The sequence below is a fragment of the Phyllopteryx taeniolatus genome, chromosome 16 (genome assembly GCF_024500385.1).
Source record: "Phyllopteryx taeniolatus isolate TA_2022b chromosome 16, UOR_Ptae_1.2, whole genome shotgun sequence".
In the NCBI taxonomy this organism is placed as follows: domain Eukaryota; kingdom Metazoa; phylum Chordata; class Actinopteri; order Syngnathiformes; family Syngnathidae; genus Phyllopteryx; species Phyllopteryx taeniolatus.
The window spans coordinates 12464421-12485594 of record NC_084517.1 but is presented as its reverse complement, the minus strand read 5'-3'; the positions used below and the strand labels follow the sequence as shown (position 1 = coordinate 12485594).

General features: G+C 41.9%; 2 protein-coding genes and 1 long non-coding RNA gene across 4 annotated transcripts in view; 1 reads left to right on the top strand and 2 right to left on the bottom strand.

Annotated features, from left to right (window-relative positions):
- llgl1 (LLGL scribble cell polarity complex component 1) overlaps positions 1 to 14402 on the bottom strand; it is a 39272-nt gene extending 24870 nt beyond the window's left edge. Inside the window, exons 1-2 of the mRNA XM_061749733.1 lie at positions 14059 to 14402; positions 6552 to 6649 (exon numbers count right to left, since the gene is read on the bottom strand). Coding sequence (XP_061605717.1) covers positions 6552 to 6649; positions 14059 to 14139 — 179 coding nt within the window. The 5' untranslated portion in view covers positions 14140 to 14402. The remainder of the gene's footprint in view (positions 1 to 6551; positions 6650 to 14058) is intronic.
- Positions 14403 to 14463: 61 nt separating this feature from the next.
- On the top strand, positions 14464 to 20580 carry LOC133466233 (uncharacterized). The gene is made up of 2 exons (XR_009784897.1): positions 14464 to 14602; positions 20185 to 20580. It is a non-coding gene; the product is annotated as an uncharacterized LOC133466233 (long non-coding RNA).
- The window catches only part of myo15aa (myosin XVAa), a 52478-nt gene continuing 46596 nt past the window's right edge, over positions 15293 to 21174 (bottom strand). For both annotated transcript variants that reach the window (XM_061749731.1, XM_061749730.1), the window contains 4 exons: positions 20367 to 20500; positions 20167 to 20300; positions 17040 to 17180; positions 15293 to 16919 (listed from right to left, as the gene is read on the bottom strand). In XM_061749731.1, coding sequence (XP_061605715.1) covers positions 16818 to 16919; positions 17040 to 17180; positions 20167 to 20300; positions 20367 to 20500 — 511 coding nt within the window. In that variant the 3' untranslated portion in view covers positions 15293 to 16817. The remainder of the gene's footprint in view (positions 16920 to 17039; positions 17181 to 20166; positions 20301 to 20366; positions 20501 to 21174) is intronic.

Sequence of the window (21174 nt, the reverse complement as noted above, 5' to 3'; positions counted from 1 at the left end):
ACATTCAATGCAGTGTTTTATTGCTTCAATGTGTTAATATTAACAGTAGTCTTATTACACTAGTGTAACACAAACGTAAAGTGAACTGTTTGAGTCACATAAAGCGCTGTGAAAAAGTATAAAATTATGTTTTTGCATAGTTTCCCCACTTTAATGTTTAAGATTATAAAACAAATGTAAATAGACAAATATCACCCAAGCGAACTTAAAAATGATGTATTTAAATGGTGATTTAATTTGTTGGGGGGGGGGGGGGGGGGGGCTAAAAAATAAAGGCTAAAAAATATCCCAGTTTCACCCTGTAAGAGATCATACCCATTTCTATAATTTGAAACAGATTGTTTATATTGTTTTAAATCTGGGCAAACTGGCACTCTACCAGCATGCCAGAAACTGTAGAGGGCATTACGCTGCATTCAATTATTGGATGACAATAGGTACAATTTACCGAAATTAGTGCAAATCAAGACTGCCCAAAATACAATACGTACTAGTATTGCTGGTATCCACTCGACAGTCGCTCGTTTTGACTTGAATAGTATAATGTGATCAAATACTACAAGAGAATTATTTTTATTTTTATTTTTTTATCTTTGGGCGTTTAACTTGTATTTACTTAAAATGTATGAAGTCTTCAGTAGGCTGTAATTACTCAGTGTCAAAAATGAAAACAACTGTTGACATAAATGTCATTGGGGTCTGCAGGTGGATCTAGCAATTGCTGACCAGCTCTGCGGATACTGCATCAAAATGACTAATTTTCAAGTTTATTCCAGATTCCCTGTGGGTGCAAATTTCCTCGACTTTGTATGCTTTGCAGATGGTGATGACTTTCCAGAAATTCCAGCAGCAGCTGGGACTCTTAAACAATGAGGAATACTTCTCTGGGATATGCTGTATCACTCATTTCGAAAGAGTGCTAGAGTTATTTTCCCATCCCATCTGTCACTCTCATAAAGCTTTTCTACAGTATATTGCCACTATTTATCTGCATAGCTCCATTCCACCATTTCTTACTCCATCACTCTCTCTCTCTCTCTCCAATTGCCTGGTACCACCAGCCTGTCTCAATAACTCCCCCTCCTCCCTCTGACTCTAAGAGCTGCATTTCAAAGAGCTGTTTCTCCTGTCTAATGCACGCACAAACAAACACATCTTCCCACACAATGATAAATGAGTGCATATTGGCCAAACAACCGTACAGTTGCTACGCAGAGACATTGGTATGTTGATGAATCCTGTTATTTGCCGATTCTTTGCTGCAGCTCCAACACTCACAAAATGAGAAATATGCAAGACCAACAAGAACCATGCAAAGAAACTACTGGTATACAACACAAAACACTACATCAGACTTGTCCCTCTCTGTTGATGATCCACTAAAATTCGACAGCTTGAAAACAACCGGGCAAAGAAGAACATGGTATACAGCAAATAGTAGACATAAATGACTATGAATTAACCACAAAACCCCCATGGTAATTGTGCCAGTGTTCGCCACCACACAAAGATAGACATATGTTATGTCGCAAGGAAGGAATTTGGTCGGGTGCTAGAATCCCCTTGGCCGCAACCAAAGCAATGCATTTACAGAATTCTCAAATTCCATGAGTGAAATTGCATATGGGATGATTATGTTGTTTGTTTTCCTTTGTGATCCAATATTAATCGTTCTAGCCACCAGTTTAGTCAGCACACATTACAACAGCAATATCCCACAGGTGTCCATGTTACATAAGGCAGTGGCTCTCAACTTTTGTCACCCAGGGACCCAAATTTCCTTAACTGTTGCAGTCGCGACCAATTTTATATATATATATATATATAGTATAATATGCCCAAATGACTCAATGACCAACACATCTTTGCTTAGGGGCTGAACTGTAGGCAAAACTACGGGACTAAATTTGGGCAATCTGCCAACACAGATTAGGCCAGCGTGGCAGATTCGGGCCAATTCCTTCTTCATGGCAGTACAACAAAAAACATGGCCCTCATTCCCCAAAGGCCAAAGAGCGGGCAGACAAGCTTGGCGGCAGAGGGTGTTAAGAATCACCGGGTTAATTATGGCTGCTTACGGACAACGGACTTGGCTATGTTAGACGAGAGTACAGTTACTCCTACAAACATTTGAAGTCAAACCAAAGGACAATCTTTAGAAGTAGCAAGAAACAATCAAAAAAGACATAACGCACGAAATCTTATTTTTGGGACGCTCAATGTGCGAACGCTAAAGGGCGATTCTTGATTAGAAAAGCTACAACATGAGCTAGAAGCCAACAAAAGGGATATAATTGGACTTGGTGAAATACGTCGGAAAGATGAACCTAACAAATGGGTATTTATGGATTGCACCACCCTAAACAAATTTGACATTGGAAGCGACCATAGATTGGTTTGGGTCAAAGTGCAACTCAACTGACAACTTGAATGAAAGAAACTTCTAAAGAGCAAGCTTACCAAATTAAATTTAATTCAAGAAAGAAGCGACGTGTTTCAAATACGTTTGGCTAATCGCTTTAAAGCTCTTCTAACGCTGGAAGACACAGATCTGTCAACACACAACAATGAAATTGTAAACAGGATTGTTCAAACTGCACACAAAGTATCGCCATCAACGAGAAAGACAACAACATCCAGAATATCTAAAGCTACTCTCGACTTAATGAAAAAGCGAGGAGAAATAAAGAAAAAGGGCAGCATTATCAACAAAATTGAAGATGTTGAATTGTGCAAGACGATTCGGAAAAATATACGGGCGGCACGGTGGACGACTGGTTAGAGCGTCAGCCTCACAGTTCTGAGGACGCGGGTTCAATCCCCGGCCCCGCCTGTGTGGAGTTTGCATGTTCTCCCCGTGCCTGCGTGGGTTTTCTCCGGGCACTCCGGTTTCCTCCCACATCCCAAAAACATGCATTAATTGGAGACTCTAAATTGCCCGTAGGTATGAATGTGAGTGTGGATGGTTATTTGTTTGTATGTGCCCTGCGATTGGCTGGCAACCAGTTCAGGGTGTACCCCGCCTCCTGCCCGATGACAGCTGGGATAGGCTCCAGCACGCCCGCGAACCTAGTGAGGAGAAGCGGCTCAGAAAATGGATGGAAAAATATACGAGAAGAAATGAGAACTTACAACGTTCGGATTGTTCAGAAAACGCTTGAAGCGGGACATGGAATAAAAAACGTAAAACGTGCATTAAATTGCTACAAGAAAATAATTTTTGGTTTGAAAATGGAAGACGGAACGATATGTCGCAGCCGCCAAGAAATCGTACGAGTTAAAGAGTTTTATACAAACCCATACAGTGGCCCTTACCGAACGATTACTGGAAAGCTAGAAGCAGACCCAGTTCCATGTATCCTGAATGAAGAGGCCGGAAAAGCTTGTGGTCTGGATGAAATTTATGTTGAAATGCTTAAAGCAGGACGGAACGGACTTAATAAGATCCTTGTAAAACTATTTCAACGCTGCTTGGACTTGCAAGAAGTACCGGCGACATGGAAAGACGCAGAAATAATTTTGCTACATAAATCAGGCGATAAAAATGGACCTAAGAAATTATCGCCCAATAAGCCTGCTCTCAACGATTTATAAAGTCTTTGCAAAGATATTGGACAAACGAATTGGAATCAAACTCAGTGAAGCACAGCCAATAGAACAAGCGGGTTTCATAGCGGTTTTAATACTATGGACCACATACAGACAGTTCAACAAATCGAACGACACTAGTACGAAATGCCTCGTGTGTAGCCTTCATCGACTATGAAAAAGCGTTTGACTCAGTCACCACCACTTCAATACTGCAGGCGCTAGTAAATCAAGGGATAGAGCCGACCTATAAACATTCTACAATCAATATACAACGATTATTCAGGTTCAATACGAATTGATGATGAAAGAGTGCGAATAAGTCGAGGAAAAGGGGTAAGGCAATTTACAACTCGCCCTGAAGAAATATTTAAAAAGCTCAATTGGGAAAAAGAAGGACTAAAAATTAACCGCTTATTTGAGCCATCTTCATTTTGCAGACATTTTATTCTCCTACGATGCTGAACAACTACAGCGTCGTATTCAGGAATTAGAGTTAGAAAGCAGTCGCTCAGGTCTGAAAATGAACAAAAGCAAAACGAAGGTCATGTTCAATCGTTACTGTCCACAAAAAGATATCAAAATGGAGGACAATGTCCTAGATGCCGTCGACAACTACTGTATTTTACGACCATAAGGCGCACCGTATTACAAGGCGCAGTCTCAATTATTGGGTCTATTTCTGTATTTAACACATAAGGCGCACCGTATTATTGGGCGCTGGCATGTTAAAACATCCATCCATCCATCCATCCATCCATTTTCTGAGCCGCTTCTCCTCACTAGGGTCGCGGGCGTGCTGGAGCCTATCCCAGCTGTCATCGGGCAGGAGGCGGGGTACACCCTGAACTGGTTGATGTTAAAACATACACTAGCTTAAAACACTAGCTTAAAACATTGTTTTAGCATGCACGCATGCTAAAACAATGTTTTTAAAAAGGCAGCGGGACCAAAACTGAGTTCGGTTGTACTTTATTGAAGTATTTAACAATTTACTCTTTTTTTTTTAATCAATCCTCATCCACAAATCCATTAAAGTCCTCATCTTCTGTATCCGAAATGAACAGGCGGGTAAGTTCTCCATCAAACACGCCAGGTTCCCTCTCATTGTCGGAGTCAGTCTCGTTGCCGTGCATCTCCTCAGAAATAATAATAAATAATAAATTTTACGAAAGCTCGAACAACAGCTGCCTCCTAGTCTTAGTAAAGCTGTGTTTGCCATCCGTCATCCATGGCTCCCACGCCGCTCACAACTTCACTTTGAACACCCTGTTTACACGGATGTCCAGCAGTTCGTCAAGCCTCCCGGAATGATGGCAAGCTCAGAGTTATTCCACTCAGTCGAATGGTGACTGTAGAGACGCTTCTCCTGGCTGTTCTTTGCTCATGAATCCATTGCTCGAGTTGGTCTTCCAACTCAGGCCACTTCCTCCCCTTTTGTTCTTCTGTTTTTCCCCACGGAAACTCACCTTCTTCTTCTTGACTTGGCGAAGCTCGTTTTCCTGCTTTCTCCACTTGCATTCTCTTGCGGCTGCGGCTGTTCGATTCCCATGTTCCTCCACGTAACTAATAGCTTGCAGTTTAAACTGTGCTTTGTCAGCGCGTCTCTTCGTAGGTGCCATTTTCGGGGGTCCTTAGCCAAACCGATGCACATACCGGAACTATATACCTACTGGGGGCGTGTCTTTAGTGTCATCTGTCACGCGCACCCTTCCCACTTTATGTCCGCATGCTGTACTCAGTCACGCCCGCCTTCCTCTATATAAGCAGCGTGTCGGCAGGAAATGCTCCCAATCAGTCAAGTGGAGCGGGCATTAAAGTCACAACAATATTTACAGATTTTGGAACTCCGTGCACACAAAAGGTGTGCCGCATTATAAGGCACCCCGTCCATTTTGGAGAAAATTTAAGACTTTTAAGTGCGCCTTATGGTCGTGAAAATACGGTACATCTATTTAGGCCAAATTGTAACACTGGAGTTGAACGCCGCATAAAGCTTGCCTGGCAGGCTTATGGAAGGCTTACTGTTGTATTCAAGAACAATCTTCCCATTTGCATGAAAAGAAAAGTTTTCAATCAATGTATTTTACCAGTCCTCACTTACGGCAGTGAAACTTGGACTATGAATGCCAAAGTTATACAAAGACTACATCTAACCAAAAGGAACATGGAACATCAAATGTTGAAAATAAGCATTCGCGACAAGATGCAGTTGGCTAAGACAGCAGACGCGAGTTACCGACGTGATTCAAAAAATAAAAAGCCTTAAATGGAAATGGGCTGGCCACGTTGCCCGAAGAGCTGACAAAAAGGTGGACCACAGAAACTATCAATTGGATACCACTGGACACAAAGCGACCACGGCGAAGACCTAAAAGTAGATGGATAGATGAAATCATAAAACATACCGGAACACACTGGCAGCAAATTGCAAAATGTCATAGTAGTTGGAAAAGTACTATCTATATATATAGTACTTTGTCAAAAGTGGCATTCCAACAGTTTTCCCATTACAAACAAACTCAAACATTTGCATTTTTGTGTAGCTTGAAATATCCGTGTTTAAGTGTAAATGCAACGTTACACATTGTGTTACTAAATTGTTATTTACAAGAAGCTGCAGATGCAACAGATTTGTATCCATTTTACTCTAATAAAACACTCAAGCTTCAGAACAAAATAAACATCCATTGATCCATTGTGCCTTGATGTTGCTTAGATACGCCTCACATCATAACACGAGCAGAGGACGCAGGGACATGAGACAGACGCATTGAAACACTTCAGCACAGCCAGTGTGAAGGAAAACAACTTCAAATCACACAAAACAACACTGAAAAAGATTTTAGTCTATACATGTAAGAGGCGTACTTGACAGCTTTTCATAGGATTTTACTTGAAGCCAATTCCTACCTCACACATGAAGTGGTTGGATGCATCAACTTAACCTTGCGAAAGGATACACTTTGACAGCTCCTGCCTTTGTACCGATAGCCATGAGTTGCAGCTCTGGGTCATAGGCCAATGCGCTGGGCTGATGTGGGAATCCATGCTCCACCGTCTGTGAAAGTGACACCCAGACAGAAGAAGACAATGAATGCACTGATTTATGATTCTCTTTCCCCAAATGGTGAGCAAACAACACATTTGACAACATAGGTGGATGGCCAAAAAGCAACTGTTTCAGACATGGCAACCAGTCCACACACAAACCTTCAGTCTAGTTAATGAGAAGTCTAAATGCATTAAATTTAAGGCAAGAAATTGTGTCCACCATAGATTCAGAGAGTCTGCACCATTAAGACACACCCTTCCAGGTCTGCGTGTGTCTATGCAGGTCAGAATGAGGCGTCTAAATGGGACCACTTAATAAAGTTCCTGAATTATCAAAATTGGTCCGGGTTCTTTTATGGGTAATGCGCTGCAGACTTTGTTTAATTTGATTGACAAATTCAATGCAGCCCTACGGGGTGGACAAGCCAGTGCAACCTGTAGGCTGGTCCCAAGCCCAGATAAATGCAGAGAGTTCCGTCAGGAAGGGCATCCAGCTTAAAACTTCGCCAAACAAATATGAGCGTTCGTCCAAAGAATTCCATACCGGATCGGTCGTGGCCCGGGTTAACAACTTCCCCCACCGGCGGCGTCAACCTGCAGGGCGCCAGTGGTAATTCAGCTACTGTGGGTCGAGGACGAAGAAGAGGTGGAAAGCGGGTTCTTCGGCAGAAAGAGAAGAGGAAAGCACAGAGCCTAGAACTGAATGTGGAGACTTTTAATGTTGGGACTCTGACTGGAAAATCTCAGGAGTTGGTTGACATGATGATTAGGAGAAAGGTTGCTATATAGTGAGACCAGGTGGAAAGCAAGTAAGGCTAGAAGTTTAGGCGCAGGGTTTAAATTATTTTACCATGGTGTAGATGGGAAGAGAAATTGAGTCGGGGTTATTTTAAAAGAAGAGTTGGCTAAGAATGTCTTTGAGGTGAAAAGAGTATCAGATCGAGTAAGGAGGCTGAAACTTGAAATTGAGGGTGCCATGTATAATGTGATTAGTGGCTATGCCCCACAGGTAGGATGTGACCTTGAGGTGAAAGATAAATTCTGGAAGGAGCTAGATGAAGTAGTTCTGAGCATCCCAGACAGAGAGACAGAGACCGAGAGAGAGAGAGTTGTGATTGGTGCAGATTGTAATGGACATGTTGGTGAAGGAAATAGGGGTGATGAAGAAGTGATGGGTAAGTACGGCATCCAAGAAAGGAACTTGGAGGGACAGATGCTGGTAGACTTTGCAAAAGGGATGGAAATGGCTGTAGTGAACACTATTTTCTAGAATAGGCAGGAACATAGGGTGACCTACAAGAGTGGAGGTAGAAGCATGCATGTGGATTACATCTTATGCAGACGATGTAATCTGAAGGAGGTTACTGACTGTAAGGTAGTGGTAGGGGAGAGTGTGGCTAGACAGCATATGACGGTGATGTGTAAGATGGCTCTGGTGGTGGGGAGGAAGATTAGGAAGACAAAGGCAGAGCAGAGAACCATGTGGTGGAAGCTCAGACAGGACGAGTATTGTGCAGCTTTTCGGGAAGAGGTGAGACTGGCTCTCGGTGGACAGGAGGAGCTTCCAGAAGACTAGACCACTACAGCCAAGGTGATCAGAGAGGCAGGCAGGAGAGTACTTGGTGTATCTTCTGGCAGGAAAGGAGAGAAGGAGACTTGGTGGTGGAACCTCACGGTACAGGAAATCATAGAAGGAAAAAAGTTAGCTAAGAAGAAGTGGGACATTGAGAGGACCGAGGAGAGGCGAAAGGAATACATTGCGATGCGACATAGGGCAACGGTAGAGGTGGCAAAGGCCAAACAAGAAGCATAGGATGACATGTATGCCAAGTTGGACACGAAAGAAGGAGAAAAGGATCTATACAGGTTGGCCAGACAGAGGGCTAGAGATGGGAAGGATGTGCAGCAGGTTAGGGTGATTAAGGATAGAGATGGAAATATGTTGACTGGTGCCAGTAGTGTGCTAGATAGATGGAAAGAATACTTTAAGGAGTTGATGAATGAGGAAAATGAGAGCGAAGGGAGAGTAGAAGAGGCAAGTGTGGTGGACCAGGAAGTGGCAATGATTAGTCAGGGGGGAGTTACAAAGGCATTAAAGAGGATGAAAAATGGAAAGGCAGTTGGTCCTGATGACATTCCTGTGGAGGTATGGAAGCATTTAGGAGAGGTGGCTATGGAGTTTGTAACCAGCTTGTTCAATAGAATTCTAGCGGGTGAGAAGATACCTGAGGAATGGAGGAAAAGTGTGCTGGTGGCCATTTTTAAGAACAAGGGTGATGTGCAGAGCTGTGGGAACTATAGAGGAATAAAGTTGATGAGCCACAATGAAGTTATGGGAAAGAGTAGTGGAGGCTAGACTCAAGACAGAAGTGAGTATTCTCGAGCAACAGTGTGGTTTCATGCCTTGAAAGAGTACCACAGATGCATTATTTGCCTTGAGGATGTTGATGGCAAAGTACAGAGAAGGTCAGAAGGAGCTACATTGTGTCTTTGTAGATCGAGAGAAAGCCTATGACAGAGTATCCAGAGAGGAACTGTGGCACTGCATGCAGAAGTCTGGAGTGGCAAAGAAGTACATTAGACTAATACAGGACATGTAGGAGGGCAGCAGAACAGTGGTGAGGTGTGCTGTAGGTCTGACAGACGAATTTAAGGTGGAGGTGGGACTGCATCAGGGATCAGCGCTGAGCCCCTTCCTGTTTGCAGTGGTGATGTATAGGCTGACAGATGAGGTTAGACTGGAATCCCCTTGGACCATGATGTTTGCAGATGACTGTGATCTGCAGTGAAAGCAGGGAGCAGGTGGAGGAACAGTTAGAAAGATGGAGGCATGCACTGGAAAGCAGAGGAATGAAGATTAGCCGAAGTAAGACAGAATATATGTGTATGAATGAGAGGGGCGGTGGGGGAAGACTGAGGGTACATGGAGAAGAGCTAGCAAGGGTGGAGGACATAAAATACTTGGGGTCAACCACCCAGAGCAATGGTGAGTGTGGTCATGAAGTGAAGAAATGGGTCCAAGCAGGTTGGACCGGGTGGGGGAAGGTGTCAGGTCTGTTGTGTGACAGAAGAGTCTCTGCTACGATGAAGGGGCAAAGTTTATAAAACAGTGGTGAGGCCAGCCGCAATGTACAGATTAGAGACAGTGGCACTGGAGAGACAACAGGAAGCAGAGCTGGAGGTGGCGGAAATGAAGATGTTGAGGTTCGCTCTCGGAGTGACCAGGTTGGATAAAATTTAAAATGAGCTCATCAGAGAGACAGCCAAGGTTCGATGTTTTGGAGACAAAGTTAGAGAGAGCAGACTTCGATGGTTTGGACATGTCCAGAGGAGACAGAGTGAGTATATTGGTAGAAGGATGATGTGGATGGAGCTGCCAGGCAAGAGAGCTAGAGGAAGACCAAAGAGAAGGTTGATGGATGTCGTGAGAGAAGACAAGAGGGCAGTTTGTGTTCGAGGAGGATGCAGGAGATAGGCTTACATAGAAAAGGATGACACGCTGTGGCGACCCCTAAGAGGACAACCCGAAAGGAAAAGAAGATGATCGACACAAATTCAAAGTTGCTCCTTGTGGCCTCTGACACAGCAGCTGGGAAAGCATTTAGCTGTGCAAAGAAGAAGCAACATTTTGTAGGAAGAGGTCTATATCGAGTTTAAAAGGAAGGGCTTTCTCAGTGACCAAGTGTTTGAAGAGGATTGATTTGATTTAAGGAGGGAAGCAAAACATGAAGCTTCAAATGTTTAAGGGTCTGAGACGTGCAAACACATGCGCGTAGTAACACTCCTGTTGAGAGACCACCTCTGTGTAAGTTTTGGCAGCTGGTGTCCGACCTTAAAAAGTATGTGTGAGCATGTTTGTTTTTACAGTGCAACCAACCACGAACATGATGTACAATTGAACAAGACACCTTAAGTACTATAAGACCTTAGAATTGCGAATGATACTGAATTCATTGATATGCTATTTGTATATGTATAAGTTGGAAATTGCACCATATTGTTGCAACACCTGCCACGTCTGACAACTAAACTGCAAAATGTGGAAAACGCATCAATGACTGACCAAATAAAAACAGAGTAGTTGAGTTATGTGATTTTTTTTTTTTTACTACTGATGGACATCACTAATTGTTAATTTTCAGTGATCAAATATGGGTAAAAATAACAGACTGTTCCATCCATCCATTTTCTGTACCGCTTATCCTCACTAGGGTCACGGGTAACAGATGGTGTTCTAATAAATTACATTGATTTGAACAGCAGAGGAAAATGTTAATTCCTACCACTGTTGCTTCTTTGTGGATGTTGCGCAAAGGGTAGCAGCTAGAGGTGCAACAATAAATTGATTTGACAACTAATTTGATAATCAATAGTTTAGAGCCATTGCTAAACTTAAAATTATCCAAATCCTCTGAGCTAAGCTTCTCAACATTAAATATTGTCTGATTTCTAGTCCTTCATGAAAGCAGACTGATTAACAAAATAGAACATTTGCAAACATCTGCTTTTACTTTGGAAAACAATGATCAACATTTTTCCCTATTTTCTGGCATGTTATGGGACAAAACCAGTAACTGAATCATGTTTAATTCATGGAAAATAGCTAGTTTAATCTATTGGGAAAATAATCGTTATTTGCAGCCATAGTATGAATAACCCCCAATTAACGTAGTTGAATCTGAAGCAGCCTCAGAAGAATTTATTGAATTGGCAGCCCTTGGTATTAATCCGTACCCAAAAAGTAGCTCTCGGTTTCAAAAAGGTTGGTGAGTATGACCACAATCACTCCCTCTCATATGATATTGCTTAATCATTCAACAATACCAAATGAACAACACTAATCTATCAATAAACAATTGGAAAAAAACCAATACAAGGAAATAATTGAACGAATAATCTATTCTAAAAATATCCGTCAGTGGCAGTACTAGTTGCAACCAATAAGTAGTGCAATTCAATGCCATGTGTTTAGCGTCGCAATCAATTTACCTAAATTAGCATGCCATCCCTATTTTTAACATTTACTTGAATTACCATCAAAGGTTTCCCTCAGACAATTAAACAGCAAATTAAACAGCAAATTCATCCATCCACCCACCTTCTATAGCTCGTGTTCATTAGGGTCGGGTGAGCCGGAACCTATCCCATCAGACATTGGTCAAGAGGCCCGGTACTCTCTAGACTGATCACCAGCCAATAGCAGGCCACATAGACAAACAACCATTCACACGTTACGGACCACTTAATTAAGACTCCTCAATAAACCTAAAATGTATGCTTTGGAAAGTGTGAGGAATCACAAACAGAGATTCAAAATGCAAACCTCAGAACTGTGAGGCAGACATGCCAACCACTTTCCACCGCGCTGCCCAAAGAGAATATAGTTATTTGAAATACTTTACCTTACAGTGGAACCTCAAAAGTCAAGCACCTCCAAGGTCAAACAATTCGGAAACTGGCCAAAATCTAAAGTGTATGAAAGATTACACACTTATGACAAAAGGTAGAATGTTTTAGTGGTAATATTTCACACAAGATTAATGGTTAACTTGTTTTTTTTTACAATTGTGTGACAGTTAATCTTGAAGAACTATATTTGCACCTGCTTATTTGTCATTAAAGAGTGTGAAGACAAGGTCAAAAGGTTATTGTTAAACACTGCATTATAGACGCTGCTAAAGATTTTATGATGCCAGTTTTTTCAATTTCATGCATTTCAAATCTAAACAAAATTTGATCAGCATCCCAAAATGTGTTTGACCTTGCAGGTTTCACCCAAGTGATAAAGGAAATTAGAAAGTTTCAAGTGCATGACCCTCACTGTAATGATACACCCAATAACTACTACACAATTTCAACTATACTAGTGATGTTTACTTGGTCAACGTGTCCCCTGTGTGCACTAAATTGTGCATTTGAATGTTAATACGTTTAGGCAGCTGTGCTTTGTGCTCTACTTTACGAGACCGATGGGAGGTTCAAGGCTTCCACAATGCTCAGTTTGTTTTTACAAAGTAGATTACCTGCAACTGAAATATGATATGCACGACAATCAATACAACTCAGACTGCTGCAATATTCTTTAGTGTCCCACCCCAATGGGACTGGTTGACAAAGAAACAATGAGCAGCAAGTCATTCCTTTTATTAAATCACTTTTTGTCATATTTCTTAAAAGTTTCAGTATGACCTGTGACCTGACTGTAGTAAATGAGTACTTGCAAGTTGCTCGTATTTGCACTACTATTACTTGCTATTATTAGCAAGAAGCGACTGAGGATTACGAAAAAAAAGAAAATCAGAGAGAGAAGGTGTGAATTGACGAGGTGTCAATCATTTGCTGTGCACTCATGGCACACTCAATCCCAGGCGCAGCGCTGCAGCCTCACACTGACCCGTTTGTTACCTTGGGCTTCAGGAGCTTTGCTGAAACTATGGTGGCAAATTGAAGCGGGATATGAGTTCTCGGTAACTATTTATCACAACTACGCATTTTCATAATCACGTGCAATTATTGAACGGCCACGTTTGAGAACTGCACTCATGTATGTTAGTAAGGGCCGTGGCTTTGGTCAGAGACTTGGAGAGGGAGAAGGATTAGGGATTAGTTAAGTGTGGAAATTCAAATCTTGCTAGCACTCTTAACACTGCAAATTTCCCCTTTAAATTGGAGAAAGTCAAAGAACATGAACTCTTAAATAGATCTGGGCACTAACCAAGAAGTCTGACTCAAGCCTACGACAGGGTGCAAAATGAGACAGCACGTTATGCATTATTATTAGGACCTGCTTATACAGAATTGATTATATTGTTTTATTTGATCATGGGAAAGCTCCATTTTGATTTTACTCTGATACAAATAAAATGGCAATAAAGATTGATTTAGATTTTGGAAATAATGTGTTTTAAACGAGTGTTGATGAGATGACAGAATGGGCTGAACCCAAACACTTGTGCACACAAACCCCAGAGGTCTTAAATTACAACAGTAAACTAAACAGCATTTTTTTGGGCACCGATTTAAAGAGGGCACAATGTTCACACACACAAACTGATGTCTCACACAACAGATTCAACACAGTTTTAATCTTGCTTATCTGCAATGATGACGATAATCCTAATCAGCGCGACTGGTGGCAAGCTTCAAATCAGTCCAGTGTTCTGTTGTTAAATGTGGGACGCGGGCCTTTGGCCAATTAACATGACGAGCAAACAACTGAAGCCAGCAAACAAGTTTATCAACAAAGCGTCCGTGCTTGCGCCACAGCACAGCCGCGGCGGTTCCTGTTGGTTTTGCAAAACCCGAGAACCAGGAAAGACGTCGAAAATGATCAACTCGAATAGTGCTCCATTCAAGTGAGACTCGAAGAACATTAGCTGTAGTTTGGAGAGGCAGCGTCTCGTCCCGTCACTTTACCTTGTTGAAGGCGAAGAGCTCCTGTTTTATCTTCTCCCTCTGCGGGTCCGTGCCCTGCCGACGAAATCTAAACTTCATCATCTTGAAGCCGGGCTGTGCCGCACAAGTGAGGGCGTAGACACGGACTGGACTTGACCGGAGCAGGTATCACCCAGGCGGCGTAGTCGGACCAAGCTAAACTAGCTTACTAGCTTGCCGGCTAACCCATGCAGGCTGAGCGCGAGGCTTACGAGGCTGCGACGCTACTGCGGGCTGCTATTCTCCTCCTTTTTTCGTCTTTCTGGCTCTGCTTGGGTCGGGGATGGTTTGACCACCGCTCCCCCTTCTTTCGGTTCACACGGACCCCATTGTTGGTAACCAATGGGAGCCAAGAAATCTGCGGGCAATTACTCAGAGCCGCCCACACGGCCAATAGCACAGCGTGGGGTGTTGGGTTTGTGGCACAGGACGCACCGCGCAGGATTTACCGCTCGTCGACATCCATCAGATGGCGGGCAAACGGCATGTCATCATAACTAAATCAAGCTCAACATCAGAACGTTCAGTGAGAAGAATTTCCCCACCTTCTTCATTTCGTTTTTGTTTTTTTTTGCATATTCATCACACTTATGTTTCAGATACTCACACCGATTTTAATATATTTACCCAAGTCAAGACAAAATGCAATTTATAACGAAAATGTTATTTATTAACGGAGAGAATTCAAACCTCTCTAGCCTCATGTGAAAAAGTAAATGCCCTCTTTTGTTAAATCATGAGTTTAATGATTAATCAGTTTTTGAACAGCGCAGTTGCATTTCGCAGGCTGATGTCAGGCCTGAATACCACCACATTTCTTGAATCAGGAAATAACTTAAACAAGACATTACCTGTCAAAGTGAAATATATTTATTGTCTACAAATACTTCACTGCATTTTGTATTTGCGTTGGCTGTGTTCATGACATTAAAATTGATTTGATGCTCTACATTTAAGTGTGATGAATGCAAAAAATAAATATAAATCAGGAAGTGGCCAAACACTTTTTCACAGCATTATAAATAGGATGCTAGTACAAGTTGTTCATCTATTTCTCTCTATTACATTTGCTATGAATGCCTATTATTTGGTTGGTTGCTTGGTTTGCTTGCTTGCTTACTTGCATAACTACAAGAACCTTAATGGGTAAAAAAAAAAAAAATTAAACATTTGCAGAGGTGTCCATCAATGGGCATTAGACAGGCAATAAAATAAACATGTTTGCACATTTTATTCAGTCATGCTACAAACTTTAATGAATTCACATGCATTTATTTTGTACAATAACTATTTACAATTGCATTTTACAGAAAATATTGAAGTCAGTGCTAAAATATTGTCAAAATATGCATGTTGAAATGGTCTCTCCCTTTGAATTAATGGCAGGGAGTAAAAATTATTTATTTAGTGTCAGCAGCATCCTTCCTATTTTTTTCCAACTATAAAAGCAAAAATTATTTTTAAGTACACTTGGAATGCACGTCACGTTCATTTCTGCAAGGACAAACGGAAAACAGGAGTTGGCAGCTACCACAGCAGAGCTCTTTACTCACTGTAAGAGCACATTATAGCAAGTTAAATTCAGTCGCTCAGTAATCAAGGCCAGTCAAACCATTCAGTTCTTCTGAAAGCAAGTCCTACTCATCCCAGTTTCCAAAAAATCAACTATGTGTCAACAGGGACGCACCAAAAGGAGTTCAATCTATGATAAGAACCTTCCTGACACTGTCTCACTTCCACTTTTGATTCACAATGTTTACTGCAGACATTTGACTCATTGATGTGTAATAGTGTGGTGTGCAGGGGCTGTTTTTTCATTATATATATATATATATATATATATATATTGGCTCGGGGATGGTTTGACCACCGCTCAATATATATTCAAGTGTGAGTTGCACGGTGGATGACTGATTAGCACATCCACCTCACAGTTCTGAGGACCGGGGTTCAAATTCCGGCCCCGCCTGTGTGGAGTTTGCATGTTCTCCCCGTGCCTGGGTGGGTTTCCTCCCACATGCCAAAAACATGCATGGTAGGTTGATTGAAGATCCTAAATTGCCCTTAGGTGTGAATGTGTACGTGAATGGTTGTTTGTTTATATGTGCCCTGCGATTGGCTGGCAACCAGTTGAGGGTGTACCCCACCTCTCGCCCGAAGATGGCTGGGATAGGCTCCAGCACACCCGCGACCCTTGTGAGGATAAAGCGGTACGGAAAATGGATGGATTCAAGTGTGAAGCGCTCAAATGTTTCGTCAATAAAAAATAATGCAATTACAGTATTAACTGGATTAAATAAAATTGAACCTGACAAATTGTATTTTTTTAGATGCAATGGTCCAAACAATAGCAATTATAAGGGTTAGTCCGTGCTGAAGTGATTGTTTCCATATATTTATTAGCTCTTCACCATTGCAAATGTTTGTAAAGCTAATCAAAGTTGAATTGGAATGGTATCATTTTACCATTGAAGTAGAAAAAAAAATAGTCCATTAAGAAAACAGAGGTAAATGCCATGTATTGAAGGGGCATGAAAATAATAATAATGGATGGTGTATACGTGTGTATGGGTTTCCCATGTTTGATCTTGTCTTTCTATCTTTGCATGGCATAAGTTACCCATGACATCCCACCTTTATTGGATGGATATTTTAGCTGGTCCACACAAGAAGAAATGATAGAATCAGCTCCTCTCACAAAATTACACCTTACATGTGTGGCCCTTTATAATGTTTGTATGTTATAATAGTGTTATTTCACTTGGAGGCAACGTGAGTCTCTTTTCTCTGACAGACAGCATGTTCTCCATGTGCATGGCAACCACTCTACACAGCTCCAGACTCTGGAAAACACATACCACACATACATTATATGTAGATCACTTAGAGAACGTAAGTGAAACTAGCAATACAACCAATTCTAAACAATGACAACCAGACAATCATAGACTGAAAACACACACCTGCTCTAGCTGAAGCTGAGTGATGTGTTGGTTGAGCACATCTCCAATCATTATCTCAACGTATGGGTAACTTGAGCCTGATGTTGGTCTCTGGGTGCGGGTTGACTGGACCTCCTTTAAAGGGAAACGCACCATGGCCTCCTAACCAAGCATAATACAAGCATAACATGCATGAATTCATCTACTGTAAATGTACAGCAGACTGACAATTGTAAAAAAAAAAAAAAAAAACTGGATGTTTATTATAACCGGACTATCAATAAACTATTGCTATAAATTATCCCTAATAACAGGAAAGGTAGAAAATACATGAACCAAAAGGACATTAAGCATTTTGGGACTAAAAATTAAGAGGGTACCCGTACACTACTTAAAAAGTATGTGTTCAGCTTTTTGGGGTATGCATGGTTAAATACACAGGGAGATGGCTATCGGAGTCGAAGTATTATACTGTATACACCAACCAAACACACATTTCTGACCACTTGCACAATGATGAGAGTCTACAAAAAAAATCTATTCTGCCTTTACAAAGATATTATTACTCAGTCTGACACTGTCAGAGAGGTATTTATTGAACAATATGTTTATTATTGTGGTTAGACTTTGTAGTGTAGAATGGCAATATATCATACTGATAGCTAAACGTGGTATTGATTTCCGAGTAATCAAGTGAGTGCCATATGAAGGCACAAGTGTAAACATGTGACACCTATTACGAGTCACAAACATGCGTAAGAGATATTTATGTAAATTACTTTTCATTTTAGGTTTTCTACATGTATAAATGTATTGAAATGCAATTTTTGCACCCAAGGATCCTGGTGACTATCAACATTTTGATCAACAAAACATGTGAAACATTGGATATGCCTGTATTGAGAAAGAATTGTGCCTTGTAGGACTTTAGTCTTGTTGACAGCAGCGGGTTAGTTACATCACCTTGCTCCCTTTTGGACGGCAGTGTTGTTGTATCCTCAAGTAAAATACAGTACTGAATACTAATTTCCTTCCTGTTTGTGAATGTCAATGGGAAAGGAAGAATGAGGTTAGCTTAGTGAGTGAGCTAAAAGGTGCTATAAAAGTGCAATATTTTTGCCCTTTTTTATTTTTTTTATTGACTACCCATTGTTTCCCTGTTTTGCATAACCTTTTATCTACTGTAGGTCTCATGATCTTGGTACAGTGTCATTTTAAAGGGTTCATAGTCTGTCTCTGAGAATTTTCCTCCAACAAATGTTGATTTATTTCAGCAAGTAACAATTTTTGTTTGTTATTTGAGTTTGTTTCAGTTTTGTTGACTTGATGAATGGTCCCTCTGAACTCGTTGGGAAAAAAAGGAAAACACTGCAAAAACCAGTCCCCCCTCCTGTGGTTCCTCTTGGTGGCTTCAATTGAAGGGTCCTTTGTGTGCTCTGAGGTGGGTCTATCAGGACCACTGCGTGTGTCTTCACTTGATGATACCAGGATTTGGTCAGAGGCTCGTTCACTCTCTGTGGTCACAGGACCAACAGACCTCCTGGTGCTCTGTAGCTCCCTCAGCTTGATAAGGAAATTTACAGCTTGGAGCTTCTCTTCCATCTCCAATGTATCCATTTCCTCGTGCTGCTCTGCGGAAAGAAGGTTGGCAGCATGAGTCAGCAGCTGTCCTTTCATTTTGTGCGTCTGAAACTGGAGCTGGGTCTTCTAAGCCTGGAGGTCCGCAATGGTCTTCTCTGCAGTCTCAATGCTCATCCTTTCCTTTGTCCGACTTTCATGAAGCTGATGTCTGAGGTCATGGATTATCTTCCAACTTGCATGTAAATTGTTTTCACTAAGATGCTCCTTTTCTTCAGAAGCCTTTAGCTTCTCTCGAAGAGGAATGAGCTCCGTACACAGCTGAGATAGGTTAATGTCGTGTAATCTCGTTCCTTGTAGGTGGTCTAGAACAGCAATTTCTTCTTCTCTCTCCCACGGGTGACATGATACGAGATGAGTTCTGTTAGCATCACTGTCTTTATATTAGGGTATATATAATTATATTGCACAGGAAGTTATCAATGTAGCAACACCAGTAATTCTCCACATTAGTCATGTTGCTCACTCTCAAATGGTCTGTATTCAACACTCCATATCTCCTTCCTAGCAAATGTTGGTATTTAACTGTCACTAAAGCCTCATGACATCCCCAAAGGCATCAGTCTGGGATGTCATTCATATTAAAAGGCACAGATGATGAGTGACAGTGAAGTGAGAAGAGTTTATTAGAGTTATAGAGGAAGCTGCAAAGGACATATTTCGATTTATCCATCCATCCATCCATCCATCCATCCATCCATCCATTTTCCATACCACTTATCCACACTAGGGTTGCAGGCCTGCTGGAGCCTATCCCAGCTGAGTCTGGGCAATTTATATTCAGACAGTTTTATTGAGCCAGGTTTGGGCAATTCATTTACATCTTGTTTTTTTTCTGTAGTATATAATCAGGATTTATGTTAACATCTGCTTATTTGTGTAAGTGTGTTATTGTTATTAATGATATTCTTCATATTGTACTTAGCAGTCAGACTGTCCTCCAGCCACAAGCTGTGGTGCACTGTTTGTTTATGGACTAGTCATGTGGCTAGAGCACAAGGCAGTTACCCGTCTTGTCCCTTACCTAATATGTTCGGAACGCTAACAATCACGCCAACATATTAAATCATTGTCTCTGCATTTTGTTATTATCATTTTATGACTCGTAGGAAAATTGTAGCAAGCTTTCACAAGCCACATAAAATGACATGGAGGGCCAGATCTGGCCCGCAGGGCTTGAGTTGGACACATGTTCTTTGCTGCTCACTGGATGTCTTACCAGATTTGCTGCCATCACATGTGACAACAAATGATGAATGTTTGAACTCGAAGTTTTGTTTGACTTTTGAGGCATATTTTCCCCACAAAACTTAATTTCACTAAACGTGTTTTTCTCACTGACCTCCAAATGTTGCTACTTATGGGGATTTTGAATTTGGAGGTTCAGCTATACTTCACAAAGGGAAGTTGAAGGAAACATTGTTCTGATGTTGATGTTGCTGATGCTGTGGTTTTGTGGTGTATGTGTGTGTATGTGTGTGTGTGTGTGTGTGTGTGCTTGTGTGCGTACGTGAGTGTCTTTGTCAAGAAAGTGGAGTCCATTAAGATTCACCGCCAGGATGCATGGAGCCTTGATAGAGGCCGAGCTGGAACTCTGGATGTAGAAGAAGGATGAGCCGAACATGGGAAAAGGACTCACCAGACCTGAGGGAATGCACATAAATTCTCACTACTTGTCTACTACAAAGCTATTGTGACATGATGTCTTACCAAGGAATTGTGCACGGGCCTGATGTGGGTTTAGAGGCTGGACTTGTTGCATATGTTGAGTTGCCATATTGAGCCACTGCTGTGGATTCTGTTTGCTGTAGAACTGTGGGGGGACACACTCCTGCAACTCACGTCTGAACACACACACAAACACACATGGAAGCTATGATTTTTTTCTTTTAACTTATTAAACTTCCAATGGGGGAGGATTGACCATGTATTGTCATCAGATAACACTTAACAGCCACAACACTTGGAATGTCCATGCTCCACTGAAAAAAAGTCCGTTGAATTTACTTAATTCAAACATACATCGATTGCACATGATTAAAATATGTTAAGATAACTTTATTTGATTATTTTTATGTTAAATAGCTATTTGAAAATATTAATTATTGTGGTAGTAGTTCGCAGTCCCCTCCTTGAGCCGTCACCTTATTGTGGTGGAGGGGTTTGTGTGTCCCAATGATCCTAGGAGCTAAGTTGTCTGGGGCTTTATACCCCTGGCAGGGTCACCCATGACAAACAGGTCCTAGGTGAGGGACCAGACAAAGCACGGCTCAGAGACCCCTTATGATAACGACAAAAAATGGAGGCCTGGAGGTGGGGCTCGAAGGCGAGCGCCTGTTGGCCAGGCCTGCACCCATGGGGCCCGGCCGGGCACAGCCTGAAAGGGTAACGTGGGTCCCCCTTCCCATAGGCTCACCACCTGTGGGAGGGGCCATAGGGGTCGGGTGCAGTGCGAGCTGGGCGGTGGCTGAAGGCGGGGATCTTGGGGATCCGAACCCCGGCTACAGAAGCTGGCTCT